Source organism: Pagrus pagrus, assembly GCF_965226575.1.
Source record: "Pagrus pagrus genome assembly, chromosome: 6".
Lineage (NCBI taxonomy): Eukaryota > Metazoa > Chordata > Actinopteri > Spariformes > Sparidae > Pagrus > Pagrus pagrus.
The window spans coordinates 22,493,104-22,515,680 of NC_140190.1; the positions used below are offsets into that span (position 1 = coordinate 22,493,104).

At 39.5% G+C, this 22,577-nt stretch overlaps 1 protein-coding gene across 2 annotated transcripts in view; it reads left to right on the top strand.

The window, feature by feature from the left end:
- swt1 (SWT1 RNA endoribonuclease homolog) overlaps window positions 1–21,410 on the top strand; it is a 28,432-nt gene extending 7,022 nt beyond the window's left edge. For both annotated transcript variants that reach the window (XM_084354391.1, XM_084354390.1), the window contains exons 9-17: window positions 314–543; window positions 1,009–1,160; window positions 1,282–1,420; window positions 4,204–4,343; window positions 4,454–4,584; window positions 4,906–5,052; window positions 11,784–11,850; window positions 11,999–12,066; window positions 19,577–21,410. In XM_084354391.1, coding sequence (XP_084210517.1) covers window positions 314–543; window positions 1,009–1,160; window positions 1,282–1,420; window positions 4,204–4,343; window positions 4,454–4,584; window positions 4,906–5,052; window positions 11,784–11,850; window positions 11,999–12,066; window positions 19,577–19,676 — 1,174 coding nt within the window. In that variant the 3' untranslated portion in view covers window positions 19,677–21,410. The remainder of the gene's footprint in view (window positions 1–313; window positions 544–1,008; window positions 1,161–1,281; window positions 1,421–4,203; window positions 4,344–4,453; window positions 4,585–4,905; window positions 5,053–11,783; window positions 11,851–11,998; window positions 12,067–19,576) is intronic.
- The last annotated feature ends 1,167 nt before the right edge of the window (window positions 21,411–22,577 follow it).

Sequence of the window (22,577 nt, forward strand, 5' to 3'; positions counted from 1 at the left end):
GAATAGATGTGCTGAGCAGGGAATTTTTTAGTTCAGTTCAGGCATTTTTTGGCTTACATAGTGGAGTGGCCATTGTGTTGATTCACCTAATTTTTCTTTTGACCTATTTCTTTTTCTGCCACTATTTACAGATGCTATTATTGCCAAATTAAAGGAGAAAGTAGTGGGCGGACATTGCATTAGTCAGATACTTAATTCTGTGTTACCCACCAAACCTCCCACTCCAGGCTGCTGTAAAATACATGTGACTGAATTGTCTTAATGTTGTGTTATCACTGCCGCATAGAGTCTGATCCGCTCTTTTCTTTTATAGTAATGATAAGAACCTGTGCAGTAAGGCCCTCCTGAGTGGGGTGAAGGCCCTCAGCAAGAATGATTTGGAGGTAGAGGTTGGGAGATCTGCACATGGCTTTCGTCCTCTGCAAAACATTAAGCCTCTCATCAGCCCTCAGGTCTCATCACCAATGCTGAGCACGAACTATACATCAGTCCAGCTTCACAGTCAAGAGAGAACAGGCCTTTCTGTAGGACTCACAGAGAAAGGTGAGCCAGGGATTAATGTGTTCTTCTTGCAAAACAGGAAATCACCTGGCATATTGCATCACAGTCTGATAGTTCACTGCACATGCACATGCACATGCACTTGCCACGTCTGTCCACCGCTTCCAAGTTTCTTGTTTACTTTGCTTCACTCAGTCTGTATTAAGTGTTCAATTTAGGTAACATTATAACAGTTTAAACTGACAGAAAGATAAAAATAGAAAATAGGATTCTAACCCACACACACTCATAGGACTGTTGGTATTACACACTGGCTCCATTACACATTTGCAGTATACAGCTGCCATATTATCTAGTGTGTATTTTGTGGTGACATATGCTCATGTTCTCTCTCCTGGTACACATAAATGCATATACTCCTGTGTAAAGGATAGATGCTGTCCTCCATTATCTGTTTATTTTGTGTCTCTGCTCATAAACAATATGTGTGTATGTAAATTATCACAGATAACAAGAGGCTGAATAAACTAGAGGATGAAGAGAAGACAAAATGCGATGTGAGCAGATGTGTTTCTCAACTAGAAGACTGCCTGCGAGAGGTGCTGTCTGATGTGCTAGAGGTGGAGATGAAGGCCGCTTATGAAGACCTCTGGTTAGAGGTAAAATTGTGTTGGAATTTCACTATTGGTTTTAGACTGTATTTTAATCAGGAATCTAGGTAACAACAGACGGGCCAGACTGTTCATGATGGCTATTCGTTGTGTCTTCTTCGGTTCACAGATAGTTTATCTAAAACCACCCTGGACTCTTCAAGATGTGCTGCAGTGTTTGAAAAAGCACTGGATCGCTGTCTTTGGGCACATTGCCCCACGCAGGAAGCAGCAAACTGTTACAAATCTCATCGACTTCTTTAACTCAGGTATGTAGGTTTATAGGTCAAGGTACTATTATTTATTTCACTGTTTTTCAACAGTCTTCTAATGAGCACATATTTTCAATTCTTTTGAAAATGTTTAATTATATTTTACCCCAGTGAAAGATTTACTGTTCAATTTTGTTTTGTTGTCTGTTTAATACCAGCTAGAAAAAAAGGTGCTAATACATTTAGACATATAATAATACATATAAACATATAATACATGTATAATACATTAAAAACAGATGAGAGTGAATCATCTGGTCAGGTAGATGTCTCTAAAAGTAGGTTACTGTAAACAGTCTTGTCTATCTGTTGGCTATAGTCTAAACGCAGAGTGTACAGTGACTCAGTGAACAGTTGTTTAATAACTTGATAAATCTAACCCAAATACTTTAGACACTATTATAAAAATGAAAATGTAACCCAGTGAAGAAATGAGCCACATTGTTCAGACAGCTAAATCAAGTCAGTTTAGAAATCAGGCCTGATAACGTCATATACTACAGATGAAAGTATTGATGTCGCTTTCCTCCGAGCTGATTTTTACCCACTAGATTTTGAAAAAACAATAATAATAAAATACTACAATGGATTCGAGAGCATAAATATTTATTTCTTTTAAACTGGTCAAGCTGCGCTCCCTGAGGTGTCTTAATGCAAATGTATTCTTTGTCCTGAGGACAGTTGTGTTGATGTGCTGAGTCACGCTCCGGATAAAACCCTTACTCCACCGGGGGATGACGTTGCCTGCCCTGCACTGCGCTAGAACCCTACAGAACTACATAAAGAATCAGGTCATCTGCTAAAACGGGACACACAAATGTGTGTCAGAAAGCTGCTGAGTCGCCCACTGCAGCACTTCTTCTTCTGGATCTCACCACTGGATCTCATTACTTTATGCTTACAGTGCTGAGTCCGTGTGTGAGTGTCTCAGCCTCTCATTCAGTCTCTCTGTCCACCTGTGCGGAGGTGACTGCTGCAAAAACAGCACAATACTTTTTAATCCTTCCAAGAATGTTAATAGCTAAAACAATAGAGTTTTGCCCTGTGTATCCTTGATACACTGGCATGATTTTGGATTCCTTGGTACCACGCAGCCTGGCTCTGTGCCAAAACTGTGAGAGTAGGATGAGGAGGAGGAGGAGGAGGAGGAGGAGGAGGAGGAGGAGGAGGAGGAAAGGAAGGAGGGATAAACTGTACGTGAGAACACAGTCTAGGAGTGGAAAAGTACTGCATGCAATTTTCGGCTCTCCCTTGAGCAGGCAGCAAGTGTGTGTATCTATACTTGTGAGGACAAACCTTTTACAGCCTCCTAAAAAGTGACCAAATCTGAGTTTTAGGTAGGTGAATTAGGTCAAGATGAGGGAATGGTGTCGCCTGTCATGGGACCTTGTAGATTTATGACCCACTGCAGGTCCAGGTGACACATCAGAGCATCATTAAACATAAATACTGGGGCCTCATTTATAAAAATGTTCTTAGATTTGTATTTGAACGTCAGGCTTCAGATCATTTTCCACCATGTGCTTCTGTTCGATTCATAAAAGATGCTGAGCATAAAAAACCAAAAGAATCCCATTTGTAATTTACGCACCTATGATCTGTAATTCTCAAAGCAACTTTCTCTGATGACTCCTGCTGTGCAATTTCCCTTTCTATAATGCCAGCACAAATGAGGGTTTATGCAGGAACAGTTGGAAGACGAGATCGCGGCGCTGTTAGAGGAGATTGAAACCAGGCAACATGTTTAATAATGTGGACTATAAAATCTGCTGACAAACAAAACCAAACACGCGTCTTTGGAGTGTAACACCACAACTGCAATACCCCTACATAACCACCAGGAAAATCCCTTGCGTCAAGTCGAGAAATTGCTTAGAGATGACATTTCCACGTCAAAGTAAGGTATACGGTATAATCTATATAACTAATTATACATGTGTTTTGCTTAAGTTATATTCAAGTAGAGAGCAACCAATACTGATGCTGATGCCGATATTTGGGAGTAAAAAATTGTGATTATCTATTATTGGCCAATATGCACACATTCTTTGCAGTGATCCCTCAAATGCAGTTATCAAACACTTGTGAAGAAGATATGTAACAGAAGCAGGGTATTTTATAGTTTAGCATAAACTTTATTGTCCAAAGTAAGGGTATACATCAAAGGGAATTTAACGATTATAAATTACCCCAAGCATCTTTTTCTGCATTATAATCTTTTTTAAAAAGCGTTCATGTCTGTCCATATCAGACAAAATACACACTGATACAGATATATGTGTGATAGGCTAATATCAGCCGATAATATTAATCATCTGATTTACTGGTCAAGCTCTATACATAACATTAACATTTATTGACAGTCTGTTGTATAAATGAGGCCCCTGGGCTTTCATTAGAACGCTCACCCAAATCTTGGCACATTTTTCAATATAGCAAAATTAACTTGTTTTGTACTGGGTTGTGCAAGTCTTAAAACATAATTGGACACAGGAAACACACACCCACCCACCCACACACACACAACCACACAAGCACACAGTCAGTCTAAACTTTTTCACCACAGTTTCTCACCGCCTGGCTGTTTTGTTTTCCATCTTTGTATTCACAACACTCCTCACAAGGTTACACACACAAAAGATCACCTCATGAAAAAGGTGTTTGCTGTTCAAGCAGCACCTCTTCCCTCTCGATAACTGAGTGTATTTATACATTTACTGTATGTGCATCTACCTGCACACATGTGATGGCTCAAATGTATCCCTCATGTGTTTACTCAGGTAATACAGGAGACCGTAGCGCTACCTTAGCAGCCCTCCAAGAAGCTAAGGAGCTTGTTAAAGCGTTTGGGAAGAGTTCAAGCCGTGTTGTCAGTGCCGTTTCTGTCATGGACAACATTTTCAATAAGCTGCAACCACAGGTCAGCCAGGGGCACATTTTTGAAGTTTAAGTGTATTTCATGATCCATTCCATTCTTGATGATATGTAAATAATGTAAAGATGTATAAACGCAAGTCTGCGTGTGTGCAGGGTGAATCTCCTGCCACTGATGTGGTCATGAACGATGACGACGATGAAGACAAACAACCCAGGTCTCAGGTCTCTCACCAGGAAGTGTGGGCCCTGTTTGAGAACATCTGGACTAATGTCTGTCAGATAAGGTGGGTGTAACAGGGATTTGATTGATGCAGTGCTGGGATGATTAACAGCTGAGGATGATGTGTTTAACTAATTTTCACACAAAAAAAAGCCTTGATTATCTTAAAGGAGCAACACACTTTTTTACACTTGGGCTTCATGTCAACGTAGATTCAAAAGTCGTGGTATGCTGCTGCAAAAGGATCCCGTGCTGTAAAGTGAACAAGGTCTACAGGAGACAGCAGAACACAGGAACATGAACAACACTGTTTGTTCTGATATTTATTATGTTTTTTTTTCCACTCCACTGACCCCGAAGGTCATTTTTTTCTGTCATGTTTCAGCTTCGAAGTGTTCAAAGCTCTGGGCTTTGACCCTCACACTATGCAGAGCGCTCAGCCAGTGGGAGGCCCTCCGCCACCACAGGATGCCTTGGACTATTTGCACAAACTGTCCTCCATGGTCTCACAGCTGCTCCAAGCCTTCAGCAGGTATCTCAGCCCACTCATATCACTGCTGTCAGTCTAAACACACCAACAGACATTCTGCTTCTCTGCCTGTCAGCCGCTACATCCCCTGTGTCAGTTTTATATTCAGTGTGGTCATTTGTGTTAATGTTTTTAATGAATCACATGACAGCTTGCATGTGAAGGGGAGTCGATTGTGGTGATGAACCCAGAAAGAATTAGCACCGACTCTGCAGTTCCCATCAGCTAATTGTTTTAGTTGTCCAGCTGGCAATTTTACTGTTTTGTTTCATTCAGTGGTCTCATAGTTTTGTTTTTGGCTACAGAAGGCAGCCGTTTTCTGCAAAAAAGCTTTTAAACCCGCAGCTGAAGAGCCAGAGATATCCCTCGGGAGTTGGTGGTAGCTGAAAGGATTTAATTTGACGCACAACACGACTTTAAATGAACAATAATGTGGCTAGATGTGTAAAAAGGTCACCGTTTGCTGCCAAACTTCAACTTCAAAGGCGATTATATGCAAGTGTTGTGTACACTGCTTTGTTCTGTAGCACCCAAGTGTAAAAAAAGTCAGTTATTGCAGGTTAAAGCTTATATATGGCATAATTTCATACTGCTTTTACTTGCAGCTATGTCTTGTATACAAAACTTAAATAAGTTTAAAGAGCCTGGGACATTAAACATGTGAATACGTTTAGAAGAAAGAAAGAAGTCTTAAAAGAATTTCTGAGCAGGCATTCATGTGGCACCTCTTGCAACACCCTTCATAACTATTTTGTCCATCTCTGTCCATCATCCCGGCTTGTCCATCTTCACTAAAACCTCTGACATGACCTCCCTCATCCCTTCATAGGTGTGTCTTAACTTTGTCTAGACAGCCAGACCCTCAAGGAAGCCCCTTTTAACTGTCCTTCACCTGTCCTCAAGCAGCCTACTTACTGTGTCCTGGGTTTGCGTGTGTGTGTGTGTTGTATGTGTTCATAGATCTCAGGCCCTACTTGGCATGTAGCCCTGGTTAGGCTGTAATCTGCTTGACCTTCTAGCTTTGCCTTATCACCTTTCCCATGACGCAACAGACAGCTCCACACTGTATTCACAATTTCTCACTGGGCCTTTGAGGAATAAATGCTAACAGTCATCCCTGGTAGATTCTGGAAATATTTGTTACTTCTCACATCATCCAGCAGTCACAATCTGAATCACAGAGGCAAAGAGCTAAGCTGTTCTTTGGTTGAGTGTAATGAGAAATTTCCACCATGGAGAATTGATTGCACTGGTTTTTGTGCTCATCTCGTATTGTCTTTGATGGTATCACCATGTGTCTCAAGCTACTCTCAGTTGCTTTCAGCCATATCGTTCAACTTTTTCCCATTAAGTTGCTGAGATTCGCATTTCTGTCTTGGCAGGTGCAAGAAAACATCATACAATTCACAAATCTTTAGAAAGATAGGAAGCCTTAATTTATTTGGTTACTCAACCGTTTTATTATTTTTCACTGTCTTTTGTTCTCTCTCTTTTTCTCACACACATAAAGCATCCAAACATCAGACAAACATAAGGTCCAGACTGAGTCCAGTACATTATTCATTACCTGGAGGGGATTCACTGTGACATTTGGGTCTCTTTGAGGGCAGGGAACAAAAGACTTCTGACATCCAAATGTCAAAGTGTCTGTTGATCCCTCTGTTTCACCCGTGTGTCACTCTGAACTCCCACTCTGCAGGTCTGGAAAAAAAAACAGGATAGAAGTCTTTTCCTTTGAATGTGATGTGCTCCTGAAAATGACTTTCAAGTTATTAGACCATGAACTAGAAAAATTAAATTGGCATTTTTAATTAGTGTGTCACCTTGTTAGTACATCAACAAAGACAGATCATTTGAGGCATCAGCTCATCACTCAGCTCCATAGTCCTAAATCACACTTTTTTCATGCTGTGGTTTATAATTGATCACAATGCATGTGATGCTTTACTTCCAGTGTTACGTGTCTGCTGTGCTCTGACGTGTCATCTTTCAGTCGCTTGTGCTCCACTCTGATTCTCTAACATGCTGCTTCATACAGGTAACACCTTAAAGTGCAGGACCTGTTTGATCATTTAAAAATGATGATAATAATTTCTGTTTAGCTACAAGACAAGGTTGTTTTTAGATATTCAGCTCTGTAATGATGGGAGAAGAAACGGATACTGATGCTTAAGTCATGCAGTGTTTTCTCAGCTCAGAGGCTATAAACCAGACAAAACAGGCCTCTCAAATCATGAGGCAGTAAACTCTCAAGTGCACTTTATTACCACTTCAACCCTCTAGGCCTCTATGCCTCCTGTTTATTGTCTTTGCCAGACAGTATTTGACAAATATGGTGGTACTTTATTACCGGATGTTTGGTTATGTCTTAGAGATGTATGTTTTGATTAGATAGCATGTACTTACTGTGTGTAAGGGTGTAAGGTGATGTTTATCCATCATTTCCTGTTGTTGCTGTCTTGCTATAGAGACCTGTACACCTGTAGCTGCTCAAGTGGGTCTTTGTGTGATGTTAATCAGGCAGAAAAGGGGCAGTGTCCTCAAAAAGTATTGCAATTATTCTACCTTTTTTTTTTTGCGTGTGAAGACTCTTATTGTTTTGACACTGATATCATGTGCACACATCAATACCACACGTTTTCTCTGCACAAAGACTGCTTGACGAGTTCTGCTACAACTGCATCCTCTTTCGAGAGCAGATTCTTTTTCAGTTCTTGTTTTTTTTCTCAGCCTCTGTCTGCGTGCGTGTGTGATTTCCTGTTTGCTGTGAAGCACTTTGAGTTGATTTGTTCAGTAATATGTGCATTAATGTGTGCTACACAGGTAAATCTGACTTCACTTCATTTAAATGTTTGGCTACAGGAGGAAAAAAACTCATATACAGTAGGTGTTGTTCAGAGCATAAATAATTGGTGTCACTAACATTCATTGTGCTTCCTCATGTATGCAATATAAACATGGCAGCTTTGCAGTATTCTTTAAGAATAAGCATTACCTACAATGCTACAATTTTCTCTACAGGAATCCTGGCTCACTGTGCGTTCTTATGTGCACCCATCTTTTGCACCACGCACATGCACATGTGTACTGGGCTGCTCTGGTACAGTTGCCTAGGAGACAGCCCAGTCATTTTTACATGTTGGAGCAGAGCTATGACTCACTCTATAAGGCTGTCTCAGTCCCTCATTCTTCTCATTCTGTGGACAATGGATATGGATAATTTAGCACTCTGCTCGTTGCCATTTTCTGTTCCTCATTCTTCACTCCTTTACTGTCATTACTTGCTCTCTTTTGTTCCTCCTCTGTAATGAAGTTCTTGACAGTGGTGTCTGCTTGCGTTTTCGTATGTGTGTTTGGGTGTGTGGTGATGTTTACAGCTTGTAGTGTGTCTACACTGAACATGTGCCACAACCTTGGATGTATACTTACATCCTCTCAGAGTATTTCACATACATGCTTTATGACTGTCTTAAAATAAATAGTTGGAGGGTTGGTGGTAGAACTTTTAAATGCATCATTAAGTGTGTTCTTTAAATGGTCTAAAAAGGTTATTTAGTTCCGATTCACTGAATACAAAAAATTAAGTAAAAAATGCTGACGTGTCATCAAATGTACTTGGACAGCTGTTAATGTACCTGGGCCAGGTAAAGTCTACATGTGTGTAAGGGAAATTCTCCTTGTTGAAGTAGAGAGTTGCTAATTCTCTGAAGAACTTCAGAATCAGTATCATATTCGTTTTGAAACATCCAAGATTGTCTGGATGTGGTCAGGACCCAATTTTCGACCCTCCGGAGTATAATAGCGCATTAAAATTTGTGAACTAAGTTGCAACTTGTCCTTCTAAACTTCAGGACTGTTTTCTGCCAGAAAACAAAGCGGAGACACTGTCTCAGTTCTTGACAATGTCCCTGCATCGTAAATCACATATACAAATATAGATATACTGAACAAGAGCACTACCACACAATGGCTGCTAATGCAACAAGTTCTCAGCTCCATAGCAAACAGAGTTATACTGGAGAAGAAACCCTATGGCATCTTCATCCAAGAATAAAGCTTACCATTGAAAGAGAAAACAACCCAGAACTGTGAGTCAGGATGAACAGGAATGCTAAAATCTGCATTTGTTAAAACAATAACTGAACCCCCACCATCTGATAGAAATTTTGACATTAGTGTTCTCCATCTGCTGGATGCTCAACAACTTCACACCTAACGTGTTTTACTAATCTCCACCCCCCATTTGGTTTCTTAACAGGCAAGATGGGGGAGTTACATGGTGAAAGTAGGGATTCAACAATGGCACCTTGAATTATGATAGACTAAATGACAAGATATTGTCTTTTATCTAGTCTAAAATTTGATTTCGACTGGACAATAATTATCATAATAATAATTAGCATCTTTTACATTCCCAAAAAATCAAAACTGCTTAGAGCCCTCAAGCTACCAGAAACTGTTAAAAGCAATGCTTAGTCTTTAGCAGTCAATCAGTGTTTCTCTCTCTCTCTCTGTCTATGTGTGTGTGTGTGTGTGTCATCATTATTTGTGTCTAAATGTTCTTCTCTATGTGTTGCTCAATGCTCTGACCTTCCTCCACTGTCTCATTTGACTGTGTCACGGGGAATCCTGGAGAATGAACAGACACCTTTAGATGGTGCATGTGGCCAGGATTCTTCTGGATCTCGTCCCTCTTGCTGATTAACTCAGGGTTAACACGATCATATGATGTATGCCCATAGCCTTCCAATCTGCAGCATCGGCCTTTTTGTCAGTTCTGTTGCACTCTCTTTGACGCGTTGGATGTGAACCCAGTCTGCTTCTCCTCTTGCTGTTTCTGTTGAGACTGCTATCTTTGTCCAGGACTCTGTGCCCCACCCATCTCCAGTCTTTTGGGTGCCAGGTAGTTCCTGCAACCTCCTTGAATTTGTTCGGCTGACATAGGGAACATCATCCCCTCTATGATCTTGACTCCGCAATCAGTAGTCAACAGAAGCTGCTATTGGAGAAAAAGTATTTCTTGGAGAAGAAGGGTTAATTTGTGTCTCTTTAGGAGATAGGGAGAGGGCTGACGGGTCAGGGTGTATTGGTGCCCCTCCCCCCTCCCTTGCAGAGTCTTCCTGGGGTTCTTGACCTCATGTGGAGAAGGTGTCGTTGAAGGAAGTGCTGTAGGTGTGGAGACAGTATATGGAGGAGGCCCATTCCTAATTCTGGCCCTACATTCTTGTTTCTCCTTCTTCCTCTTACTCAAACTTTCTTTTCCCATTATTTCAATCCTGCTACTGATTTTGCAAAAAAAAAAAAATAATCAGTCTATCTTTTCCTACATTCCTTTTCCCTTTTCTTCTAACATACTCTACACCATCTTAACATTCTGTATTCACTGAAAACACCCTATGGGTGACATAGTGCCAAAGTTGAACATCCTCAACCACATTATTTCCCCATTTGTCTGCCCTTTATTTAGCAGGGCCTGTAAGACAGTCAGCCAGAGTTTTTAATTTCCCAGTTTTGTTCCTCCTGTTTTCAATTGACTCACTGGGACAGATGTGCTTAAACTTCCAATGGGCTTATCATTCATACAAACTTCACAATCACACTGATCTTCCCATACAAGTGTATGGTTGGATCTCATCAAGTAGACACTAACTTTGGGTAAACTTACTCAGCCAGGTGGTTTGTATGACACATTTGTTCCGAGCAACGCACCCCCCGCACAAAATACACACAACTAGCCAATACCCCCAGGGACTTACAAGGCAAAATACACACAACTAGCCAATACCCCCAGGGACTTAGGAGCCAAAATACACACAACTAGCCAATACCCCCAGGGACTTACGAGGCAAAATACACACAACTAGCCAATACCCCCAGGGACTTATATGGCAAAAGGCGACCCCCAGGATCCCTTACACATGTGAACTCTCTACCTATGTGAGCAACCTAGGATTTCAATTTGAGCAAATGATTCAAAACGCCGTACTCACTTATTAGATGGAGCGTCCGCTGTCCGCCACCCGTGCCTGACTTCAGGTGGGATCCAGTCCTCCGTTTGTCGGAGCGGAACTTTCCCTGAGTCTCCTTGAAACTCCTGCCGACAGTTAAACCTTCAGTCCAGGCTCAGGCGTCAATCAGCAGAGCGTCCATCCCATCCTCGTTGGCAAATTGTAAGGGAAATTCTCCTTTGTGAGGTTGAGAGTTGCTAAATCTCAGAAGAATTGTAGACTCAGCGTGATGAATCAGATCTCTTTAATACATGCAGCATAGAGAGAAAACCTGAAGTGTTCTCTCCAGTCTTCCAAATGTTTCTGACTTAAATACAAACAGAGTGGGGGGTTACAACATTTCTTCCCACAACAATGACCCCTTGATGTTTGGTTGGTTGTATCTTTCCCAGGACAGTGAGCCTTTGATGCTTCATTAGAATGTAAATGTCATACACCATCTATCTTCCTGTAACACCTCAGGCAGAGGCAATTATCTCTCATCTGACTTTATGACACTTACACCCAAAAGGATTCTCCCCTTTTGCTCTCACATCCTGATATGGTCTTTACAGGTCATTGCTTACTGACTGGATAACTATTTAATTTCTCACATGTGGCAGACACAGATGAGCAAATGTAAAGGCTATGTTGATCGTCACGATATACCTTGAAAACAGTATACCACTGCAACCTTACCTGAAAGAGAAGTCACACCTAAAAGTTGATTTTTTTTCTTCGTGCCAGTGTCCTGTCCTCAGCGCCTGGTTTAGAGGACATCCAGACGCTGCTCAGCATCATCCACTCTAATAAGGTTGGTGCCATTTCACAGTTATTGCTGTAGAATTAGAGGGTACCAGTTGATTAAAGTAATTCGACCTTTTTTCCACCGCACTGGTCTTTTTTCATGTTGAGCTCTCATTGTTCATTTTTAGCTCAGTCTCATGTGCACTGTGTTTCAGATTGTTGATGTGGATGCAAGATTCACAGCCAAAGACCTTCTCGATTGTTTCTCACAACAAGACTACAGGTAGTGCACACACATACACATACACATACACATACATAATAATGATAATTGCGTATATATTATTGTTACAGAGCATTAATTTAAATGGTATTTTCTTTCTTTCTGGTAAATCAGATGGATTTCTTCACTTAATTCACACAGTCACGACTGCTGGAATCTCACCAGTCTTAATTATTGTGTATGACTTGAATTAAGTACGTTGTACAACTGGAATTAAGTTTTAACATTCAGGACAAGCCTAGAGTACGTCTTAGCACTTATCTCTGGAGGTTAAGCACATTTAAAAGAGTTAAACAGATCCAGCACTGCCTTAATTTGACACATTCTCTCTGAATCTAGTAACCGCTTGTTCTGACCAATCAAATGCAATCAAACAGTCTCAGGTTCTCTGAATTCTTGCCCGCTTTGTCTCAGCATGCCCGGGCAGGTATGTGTGTTGTTTATCCGGCATCATGACCATTACTCTGTCATAAGAGCCCTCCTCGTTGATATCCCCCACAGAGCTCTCACAATAGCGGTGGCCATGTCAACTATTCCAAAAGTGTCACGCTCGTAATTAAGACATTTCTTTGAAGGACTGTTAAAAGACATTTGTGCTTTTGTGATCTACGCAGCATATAATGGGACTGCGATGCCCCTATGCAGTAGCCTGGATCACAATTAAGTTGTTTTGTCAGTTGTTGAAACATAATCGCCCACACATTGTCTTGTAGAGTCAGGATTTATGAGTTAATGATTGTTCTGCACTAAGACGTCTCTTTAAAGTGGAAGTGGGAGCGAGAGACAAATGTTTAGCAACCAGTTGACTTTATTTGAGATCTGCTCCTACATGAACTCCCATAAACGCTCATAAAGTAAAGAAAGTGTGGCTTTACCAAGGGTAGCTCGGCTCAAAGCTGAAGTGAGTCATGTGTCACTTAACTCAGGTATTGTCTGTCTGTGATCTTAAACATCATATTTTAACCCGTGGCCTTCATGTCATTATTTTTAAGTTGTAAATTCTAAGTATTTTTAAGAAGGAAGGTGGGATCCAAGGATATGACTAGAGGATGTTCCTAAAGACTAATTTCCCTAGTGTTTAAACGGAGGTTTAAACTTTGTCTAGTTTCCTAATCTAAAAGTAAGAAAACACTCAAAATTGAGCAGAAAGAAGGTTAGACATTCTCTGAAAACAACACTTTGCGATGAAGGCTTGGTGCTTGATGTTTGTTTTTAAGGTGTAACATGACCATGCTGTGACAGTAAATCATTTTGATAGTTTAAAAGCGAATCATTTGTTTTGAAGAGTTTGTATCTCTGTCCAAAGACCACCTCTAACAAAATGTATTTGATTCCAGGAAGTACTGCCTCCCTTACATTTTTCATTAAATCACTTTTTTTAAGAGATATTTTAATACTGCCTGAAATGTGTGGCCCTTTGAACTGCACATTATGAACATTGCACATTATCCTACAAAACATGACAACAACTGAAAAGTTAACAAATCCTATTTAGTGAAAACAATAAAACCAAACATCTTTAGGAGACAAGCCTGATTATTACAACTGTGTTTTCATTGGATGAATACAATCGCAAAGCAAATACGGTTACAAAATAATATAGATAATATAAGGCTTTGCTAACATTTATAACAAATGCTTGTTTTTTATAAAGCAACATTTGACGAGGAGGACACGACATTTTAGTTCAAATTATGTCAATATGTAATTTAAATTTGTACAACAATGAAATAATTATAACAATAATACAATTAACCAACTAGAAATTTGGTTGTATCGACTTGTTGACTAATTGTGCACATCCCTGATTTGTATACAGCATTGAAAAAAATGAGCTAAGTTTAAGACTACGTATTAACCTCTACGCTTTCTCTTACTGTCTCATATGACAAAAACTTAGATTTTCGTGTCTGTCTTAAAACTAAATATTATCACATACAAGCAAACATTTATTCTTCCTATCCTGCTTATTCTTGGCTGGTTTCTTAGTCCTAATATGACATGGTTGAACAATGTTTGCCTAAGCTACAACCGATGTTTGAGGATTTGTTAACAGCTGGGTAACTGATACACTGACTGACATTGTGGGCTAGTATACTACTTGTTTTTTTTTTTATTTAAATGTTAAATATGATGTAATTGAAATGCCATTAAACTGGTTAACATTTGCAGTGCTGAAATTATTAGGTCATTATTGGTTATACGATCAAGAGAAAACTAATCATTAAAAGAATAGTAAAAATGCTGAGTTTCATTTCAAATCTTGATTGGATGTACCACATTTTTTTTTGACATTTTAAAGACTGCACAATAACAAAAACATGAAAACAAATCAATGAAAAAATAGATTACTTGATAATAGAAATGATAGTTTGTTGCAGCTCTCAATATTTTCTTAAGCTACATTTAATTTTATACCCACAGTACCTGCAGCAGAATGTACACATGCAGAACAGAATGACTCAGTCCATCATTATATTGTTCTGAAGCTAAATTGCTGCTGCATTTATGAACGTAGGTTGAACCCAACAGCTGCCATGGAAACAAGTTCTATGAATTCGACAGATTATATGTTTTCCGGCTATTATATGTCCTCTCTTAATGCCCCCGCCTTCTTACTGATGATTTCATGCCTACATGGAAGATATTGATTTTCATTGATAGAATAACTGATTATATAACATTTGTAGTCAATTATTCTTTTATAGATCACCGGAAATAAATCAGAATAAGTGCTGTGGATGTTATTACTCTATATTGACAATGATTAGTATATTATGATATCCATTAAGTATGATCAGATCAGATGAAACCAAAGGTCTATTTAGTGTTAAAGACAACATCTGCTGTATCACTTTGTGGAAGAGCTTTGCGGGCACTTACCGGTCACGTCATCCCAGCTTTTGTTACAACAGATCAGATATAGTTAAGCTTATTGCGTTGTGAACGTAAATATTTTATTTGTTACATTCACTGTGAAGGGATTTAGGCCTTTACTTAGGGAGTGCATTATGCTTGGTGTTAAATATTTGATTCTGCGTTCAGCGCCGTGGTATGATGTCATGAGTTACATAAGGCCTTAGGGAGGCCCTCTCCAGGAGCATGTTCGGTCATCGACAGGTGGCTGTTGGTACAAGTGAGCTTCAACAACAGATAAGCTTCCAGAGGAGTTATGGAGATCAGATAGGTCAGATTAAGAATTGTACTCCGTGTTGCTCAACCTGTTGGCCTTTATAATAAACAGTATAGCATTATCAATGTACCCTCATTTTAAAAATCCACTGATGTAACTTTAAAATGTCACACTCTTACTCAGAGTCTATGACTAAACTGTCTGTCTTACTGTCACACTTTTGTCATTTATATGCATGTTCCTCCGAGGTTTTAGCTGGTAACTTGCTGTATTTGTAAGCATTGTTGTATGCATACAGAAGGGGAGCTCTAATGTGTTTTATTTGTAAGGATAAAGTATATGGTGCACTCTGATAAATGGTTAGCAGCACAGTTTTTGTTGTGAAAGACATGCAGGGTCTTGTGTGTTTATGTAAGTGCTTTTTTGTTTTTTTAAGAGAGTGAGAGGGAGTCGGAAAAAAACAAAACAACACACAGTAGTTTTCCAATTTCTGAGCTCAGTTTGCCTTCTGATACATTTGGATCCAAGAAATGTTTGAATGTGCAGCCATGCATCTCTTCCGCATGCGGGTCTTCAGTTTTCTGTGGTTTTCATGGTGTTGTTTGGAAACAAGTTAACTGTGTGAGGAAAAACTGACATTGTTATATGTAACAAATTATCCAAGAACTCTTGAATCAGACTTAAATTAGTCAGGAAAATAAGAACTGTTGTAGTTTCCTTGTGATTACTGAGCATGTGCACATTGCAATGACGATGCTGAAAAGATATTTTGTGCAATCCTCGTCAGACTGTTGATTTTTTTCACACCAGGGCTCTTTTCACCTGTGGATGTGTTATCAGGGTTGATACTTGGTGGCTATAATACATTTACAAAAATCAATGAAAATGATGAAGTAAAACCTTAAAATGATTGTCTTTGTTCTGGTTTAAATCGAGTTTATCCCAAAAGGGCTGGCAAGTTATCACATTTTATTTAGTTTTCTTTTTTTGGAGGTGTAGCTTAGCTTTCAGTGAGAACGATTGCCTCAGTTCTAGATATCACCTCTCTCTTACATTGTGTGTATGTAAATTCAAGCTCACATGTTAGCACCAGTGTTTAACTTGCATATCACTTCTTACATAATTCATAGACTCAGACACACAACCTAAACACCAGCTCCTTATTCAAAGCGTTCACCGCTTTCAGCTTTATCTTACATCATAATATTTACACATTAGTTTTATGTAACTCGTCAAACAGAATGGCCAGGGGGAAACACCGGACTGCTGTTTGATAAAATTAACCAGTCTACAGGGAAGAGTACACAGTTGAATCAAAGAAAGCCAGCAGCCTCACATTAGCTCTTTCTTTTCAAAAGCTACACAGAAGAGAAACTATTTCCTATTTGATGAGACAGATCATACATTTTGAATGAAAATGGAATTACAGTAGACGCATACAAGCTGTCGTTCCTCCTCTATTACATAATATAGCTCAAGTATTAAAACTGTTTCATCATTTACTCATTTGACTGCACCAAAAAGCCCTTGCAAGTGTTTGCACGTAAAACATTTATAAGCAAACCCAGTGCCACCTTGTTATAATTAACTGGCATTCCTGCATAAGACTCTCTGTAGGACTCAGTCTCACTCTTAAGGTCAGTGTTTTGCTTTGAAATGAACATTAAATGGAAAAACTGCCTTTGTTTTACCACAGCATCAAAATGTGTAATAAGATATTAGCAGCAAAACCATCACAGCTTCATTGTTGTACAGTACTGTTAATGTTAAAGGGTAAGTTCATCCAAAAATTAAAATTCAGTCATTATCTACTGACCCTGCGTGGAAAGACAAGTGAAGTTTGGTAGTCTACAAAACATTTCTGAAGCTTGAAAGCAAAACAGCGTGAAGTAGATTTACAAGTAGAACTTAAAATAAATTAAAAAACAACTGAAATAAACATAAAATGCCTCCATACAAGACTCCAAAAGATCCCAAACTGATTTGAAAAGACATTATTTACACCCTCGACGTGTGGTCGAGCTCATGCACCCACTTCACATGGGGTGCGTGCCAACACTTAGCTAAACAGCTACAGTGATGATTTCGGCTTTAAAGGTGCACAATGTAGGTTTGGGGAAGAAAATTCACGCAGAAGAGAAAAATCTTCAGTGATGGATTTTTTAGTGTCTAAGCAAACTAAATAAACAAACTCTCTTTGTTTTCACGACTGAATAAAGGAGAACATAGTTTCATACTGTTTTACTTTGTTGATTTTTGACGGACCCTGCCACCTTTCTAGCTTCAAACAGTGTTCTGGGACTTTATTTTCCTCTGAGATCAGCTTTTTTATTCAGTTATGGAAAACGTGAATATTTCTGAGTTTGTATTATTATCTCATTAATATTGTAAATATTAAAATTCTGAGTTGTTTCTACAAAACTACAAATTGCCCCTTTAAAGAGGGTGTAAATAATGCCTCGACAAATCAATTTGGGATCTCTGGCCTTCCGGAGACGTGTATTACACCAGACAAGCTATATGGACCCTTTTTTTTTTTTTTTTTTTTTTTTACATTTTAAACCAAGTTCCCAGCTACTTCAGTTGTTTGGACTAAGGAACTTTTCAGGAGATAATGAGTGAATTTTTATTTTTGGGTAAACTTTTCCTTTAACTTGTGTGTAGTGGCATTGTGCTGACATCCTATATTTAATTAAAATATAGCAATAGAGAGAAATACTCAAACATATACAAGGGTCCAACCAAAATTACATCTTATATTTCCAATAATAATCCTCTATAATAAATGGTGACCTCCTGCACACTTCCGCCTCCTATCATTCTTCTTTTTCTTCTTACATTGCGTTGTTGCAGATGGTCCATGTGTCCATATTAGTTGGGTAGGAGAGAAAATCTAATCAGAGGCTTTCTGTTCAGCATAAAAACGATTGGCTGGAGGAGCAGTAATGTATCATGTGGTTCAGTTCAGTGCTCCTGGGGTTGTCCATTAATTACCTGTCAACAGCCTGTTATGTAACACATAGAACAGGCACTGCTCTCCCTCATTGTGTATACATTGTGGATGTGGGTCAGTGACATTCATGTGCGTCACTGACTACATTCAGAGATGCTTCATGCAACAGCTCGACATGACCGTTGTGTCACACTATTGAGGCAAACGCATTGACCGGCAGCCTTTCACACAGTCAGTCCCTCTGTCCGTGGAGCATGCTGGAATGCTACACCAGATCATTTGTGGCCGACCCAAAACATTCTGGGAGCAGACTAAAACTGCCATTTCCACAGGTTATGAAAACACACAGCTGCACTATTGGACGAAGAGGGGGAAGTGCATGGAAGGATGTAGGGTGAAAACAGGGGGCGTCAACAGCCAGCAAATCCTGCTCTTTCTTTCCTCCGTCTCTCCCCCGGCAGTTACATAACGTTCCAATGGAAACAAAGCAGAGGAGGAAACAAACAAGCAACAGGCTCCCTCAGTGTCTCCGCTGCTAAGCAGCCGTTGCCAAGTGTGTAGCCACTTTGTGTATGTGTCTGCGCTCACAGGAATGATCAGTTGTGTGTTTTGTTTTTGCATATGTAGCTGCATGGATGTATGTTGTGTTGTGGCCAGAAAAATGTAATTCAGCTGAAGATAATGTAATCGTAAATAGCTGCTATTGAGAGCCGGGGCTTCTGGAAGCTGCAGCACCACAGAGGCTCTTTTGTCTGTCATGAACATTCTGTCCTGAACATTACCAGCACATAGAAAGTCTGTGTATAGTCACCCGGGTTCATCCACATTGTCAGAGTAGTTATACAACTCTCCATTGGTGAATTTGTTGTGAATTTAAGAGCATTTTGCTGCTAATACAAATGGATTATTGTGGTTTGAGGAACACTGAGCTAAAACCAGGGTATGTAAACTCAACAGAAACAGAAATCACTTCATCTAAAAGCCTTCCCGTGGCAAAGCGTAGCCGAGTCTTGACACCTTTGGCATGCAGTGAGGAATCAAAAAATCTGTACATGATTAAAAACCAAATATCAGCTCCATGAATGCATGACAACATAGAAGAGAAAACACATCAAGTATGGATTCAGCAGTAAAATAACCCCCCCTAAAAAAAAAAAAATCTTTGACAGAGTCTTGATGGTTTTAAATATTCATGACTAAATAAGCAACAATCAAAGTTGTGGGGAAAAGTGCTCAGTTATTATTCATTCATAGTTTTGCTTCATCAGGACTATGTTGGTAACATGTGCAAACAACCCTTCAACTGTCCGCCTGAGCCCAACCCACTGAAATAACCAAAACTCTTCCAACTGTGGCTGAAATGTTTGAATACTAATGTCTTTGAATGCCTTTGTATCTAATTTATTTATTTCTTGTGTTCCCAGGGAGAAGCTGAGAGTTGGAGGGAACCAGTTAATGGAGCTGAAAGGGGCCCTGGATCATTGTGTCGGGACGACGGGTCAACACACCGCCTTTCCCACGTAGCCCTGGTCTGGTCATACTGTGTCTCTGCAGACCGGAGCTGTTTACCTTTTTTAATTTTTACTTAAATGTGACACGTTGTTGTTCCGTTCCCTGAATGAATTCTCCATCATTCTACCGTTTACACAGAGTTTACCTTTCACAGGGTTAGGGTCACGGGGTCTGTTGCATTTCAGTTCAGTAAGTCTATGAACATTCATGCACATAAAAAATGGCATTAGTTTGTCAGAAGGGACTTGTTAATTTGTCATAGTTCAATATATATTTGCTTTTGAAATGCAGTGTGTGTATGTTATCTTAACATAACATTTTGGATATTTATTTTGTGATATTTTTTGGACCTTATGAATGTGTAATGTGCAACAATGTGTGAAGGTACCCACTTTTTATGACAATGACAAACTCTGTTTTAATGTCTGCTCACCGATTTTCAACCCAGACCCTAGTAAGCAGTTGTTTCCCATCATTAATGACAGTTCAACTTCACCGAAAGGTTTCCGTTTCATAAAGCTCAGTGAGGCTTCTCACTGGGCTTAAAGGAAATCATACATTTTGGCAAATACACATACTTTCTTGCTGAGAGTTAAATGACAAGAACAATACGATTCTCATTGAATCTATTAAATATGAAGCTCAAGCTTGGAGATGATTAGCTTAGCTTAGCATAGCAAAAAAGACTGGAAGCAGGGGAGAACAGCTAGCCTGGCTCTGTCCAAAGGTAACAAAATCTGCCTAACGGCTCACTAATTAACCCAAACCAAAGTTTAAGAATGACCATCTTTGTTTTAACTTTCGTCTTTGTTGGCCAGGCCACAGTGACTTCTAAGAGTCTCGTCATCACCACGAGGTTGATTTTTGTAAACAGGCGTCTGTGCCATTCATACACATGTTCCACCAAAGAAGAAGAGCAAAAAATGGATCATTCCAGGCTGAGAAATAGACAATAAGATCACAAAAATATCCTTGAAGATGAAACCTGCTAACCAGGTAAAAAAAAAAAAAAAGTAATAGTAGTAGAGGTAACACTATGTGACAGAATCACACAGCAATGTATGGAGTGCTGAAGTCACTAATGGGGCGACTTCTCTTTATCTTCAGTTTCATATTTATCTTACAGACATGAAAGAAGCATCAGTCCTCTCATCTAACTTTCAGCAAGAATGTGAATAGGCTTGTTTCCTAAAATGTAGAACTTTTCCCTTAAAGAGAGTCCAATAAAACAGTTGTTTTGGCTTTTAAAAACTGAATATTGATTCCAAAAATTCTGTTTCATCTCATAAAACCATCACAAACCATGTTTTAGACTTCCCACCACTTACTGCAAATGAGGCAAGGAGAATAAAACAAGGCACTAAAACCTTGTAGAAAGTTTGGTTGGACATCCCACAGACTATCCTTTGAGCTTCTTGTTTTTTTTTATATTGTATATAAGCCAAGATTGTCAAAGTGGGTAGTCTGAATATCTATTTTATAATATAGATAATAAAAAAAAGCATAATTAAATATATATATCTACTTTCTTGAAAAACTAAAGCTATCGGTGAGGTTGTGTCATGCACAGTCATGAATGATAAGGGACAACAACTGGACTCCATTATTTATTTTGGTTTGAAAACCAGTGAACGGTACGTTTTCAGGTTGCATACCTTTGGTTTATTTTTAAGTAAAAATGTAAATAATTTGAAAACAAATTATATTTTATGTGAAAAAGTTAAAAATTTACAACAAGAAATTCAATATTTTGAAGCATATTTTCTCATCGCCATCATTTCCTTCCTCCACTCATCCTCCAAACTTCTTCAGCCGCAGTAATGTTGCATAACTGCCTTCCTTGTGGTATTTCCTGCAGTTTTTAGGAGAGGCTCAGCTGTGCAGTACAGTAATGAGTGCTGTCAGTGTGGGTGCATGTGGCGGCATGTGTGTGCATGCATGGTGACTAAGGGGATTAGACTGCAGGTGACACCGGCAGACAGAGATTACACCTGCTGCTGTGACACACACACAGGCTAAAGCATCAGACGTCATGCAGAGACAGGTGTGGGGAGGGGACAGATAACGAGCAGGACTTCCTGTCTCATTACATCATTTCAGAGTCAGACGCTATGACCCAGCTCTTATTGAACATTTTGTTTGCCTCAGACATTGACTTTTTGTTCCAGACATATCTCCTGTGCACTGTCTCGGTGAATTTTAATGCACACTTAATTTTTTCAGTTTAAACCATTTTCATGCTGGAGCAGTCTTTGCCAAAGGAACTCTTTGTTATTTTAAATCTTGCCTTGACCTAGAGGGACCCATTTCTGCCTGTCTTTAGATACTTATCAAGTGCCTGGCTAATGTGAAACAGCTTTTATCCAAGTTTCTTTATGTGAAAATTCCCTTCATTTCTGCAGGGGAACACATTTTATCTTCTTTTAGATTGTTTTCTGTCAGAAAGCTTCTGTCTGAATTTGGTTCCAAGTGCTGGCTGTTCATCATGAGTGAATCATCTGCATGCTTAGCTGCATTTACATTTTACAACACATTATGCCTTTACTTTTATTCATTTAACACTTCTTTGATTCAGTCTCTGCCTTCAGCAAAAAGAGCAAGCCAGCAAAACTTGTTCCCAATTAACTGTATAAGGATGACAGAAGTGGCAAACTAGAGGACAGGCAGACTCATCAGTGTCCAAGTCCTCCATTCCTGTAGCACGTGGCCCATATTGCTGCTTTTTTTCTGTGACTGTCAGGTGTGTCAGAGATTATCAGAGGCTACCTTGTGAATGAGAACAGGGTAGGGATTTAATAAACCGACTGGCAGCCGGTGATGTCTGAGGTCATGCAGATGTAGCCAGACTCAACACTCGCAGAGTGATGGCCGCCTTTCCCTTCCTGCTGAAGTCTGTTCGCCAGCTTACTATAA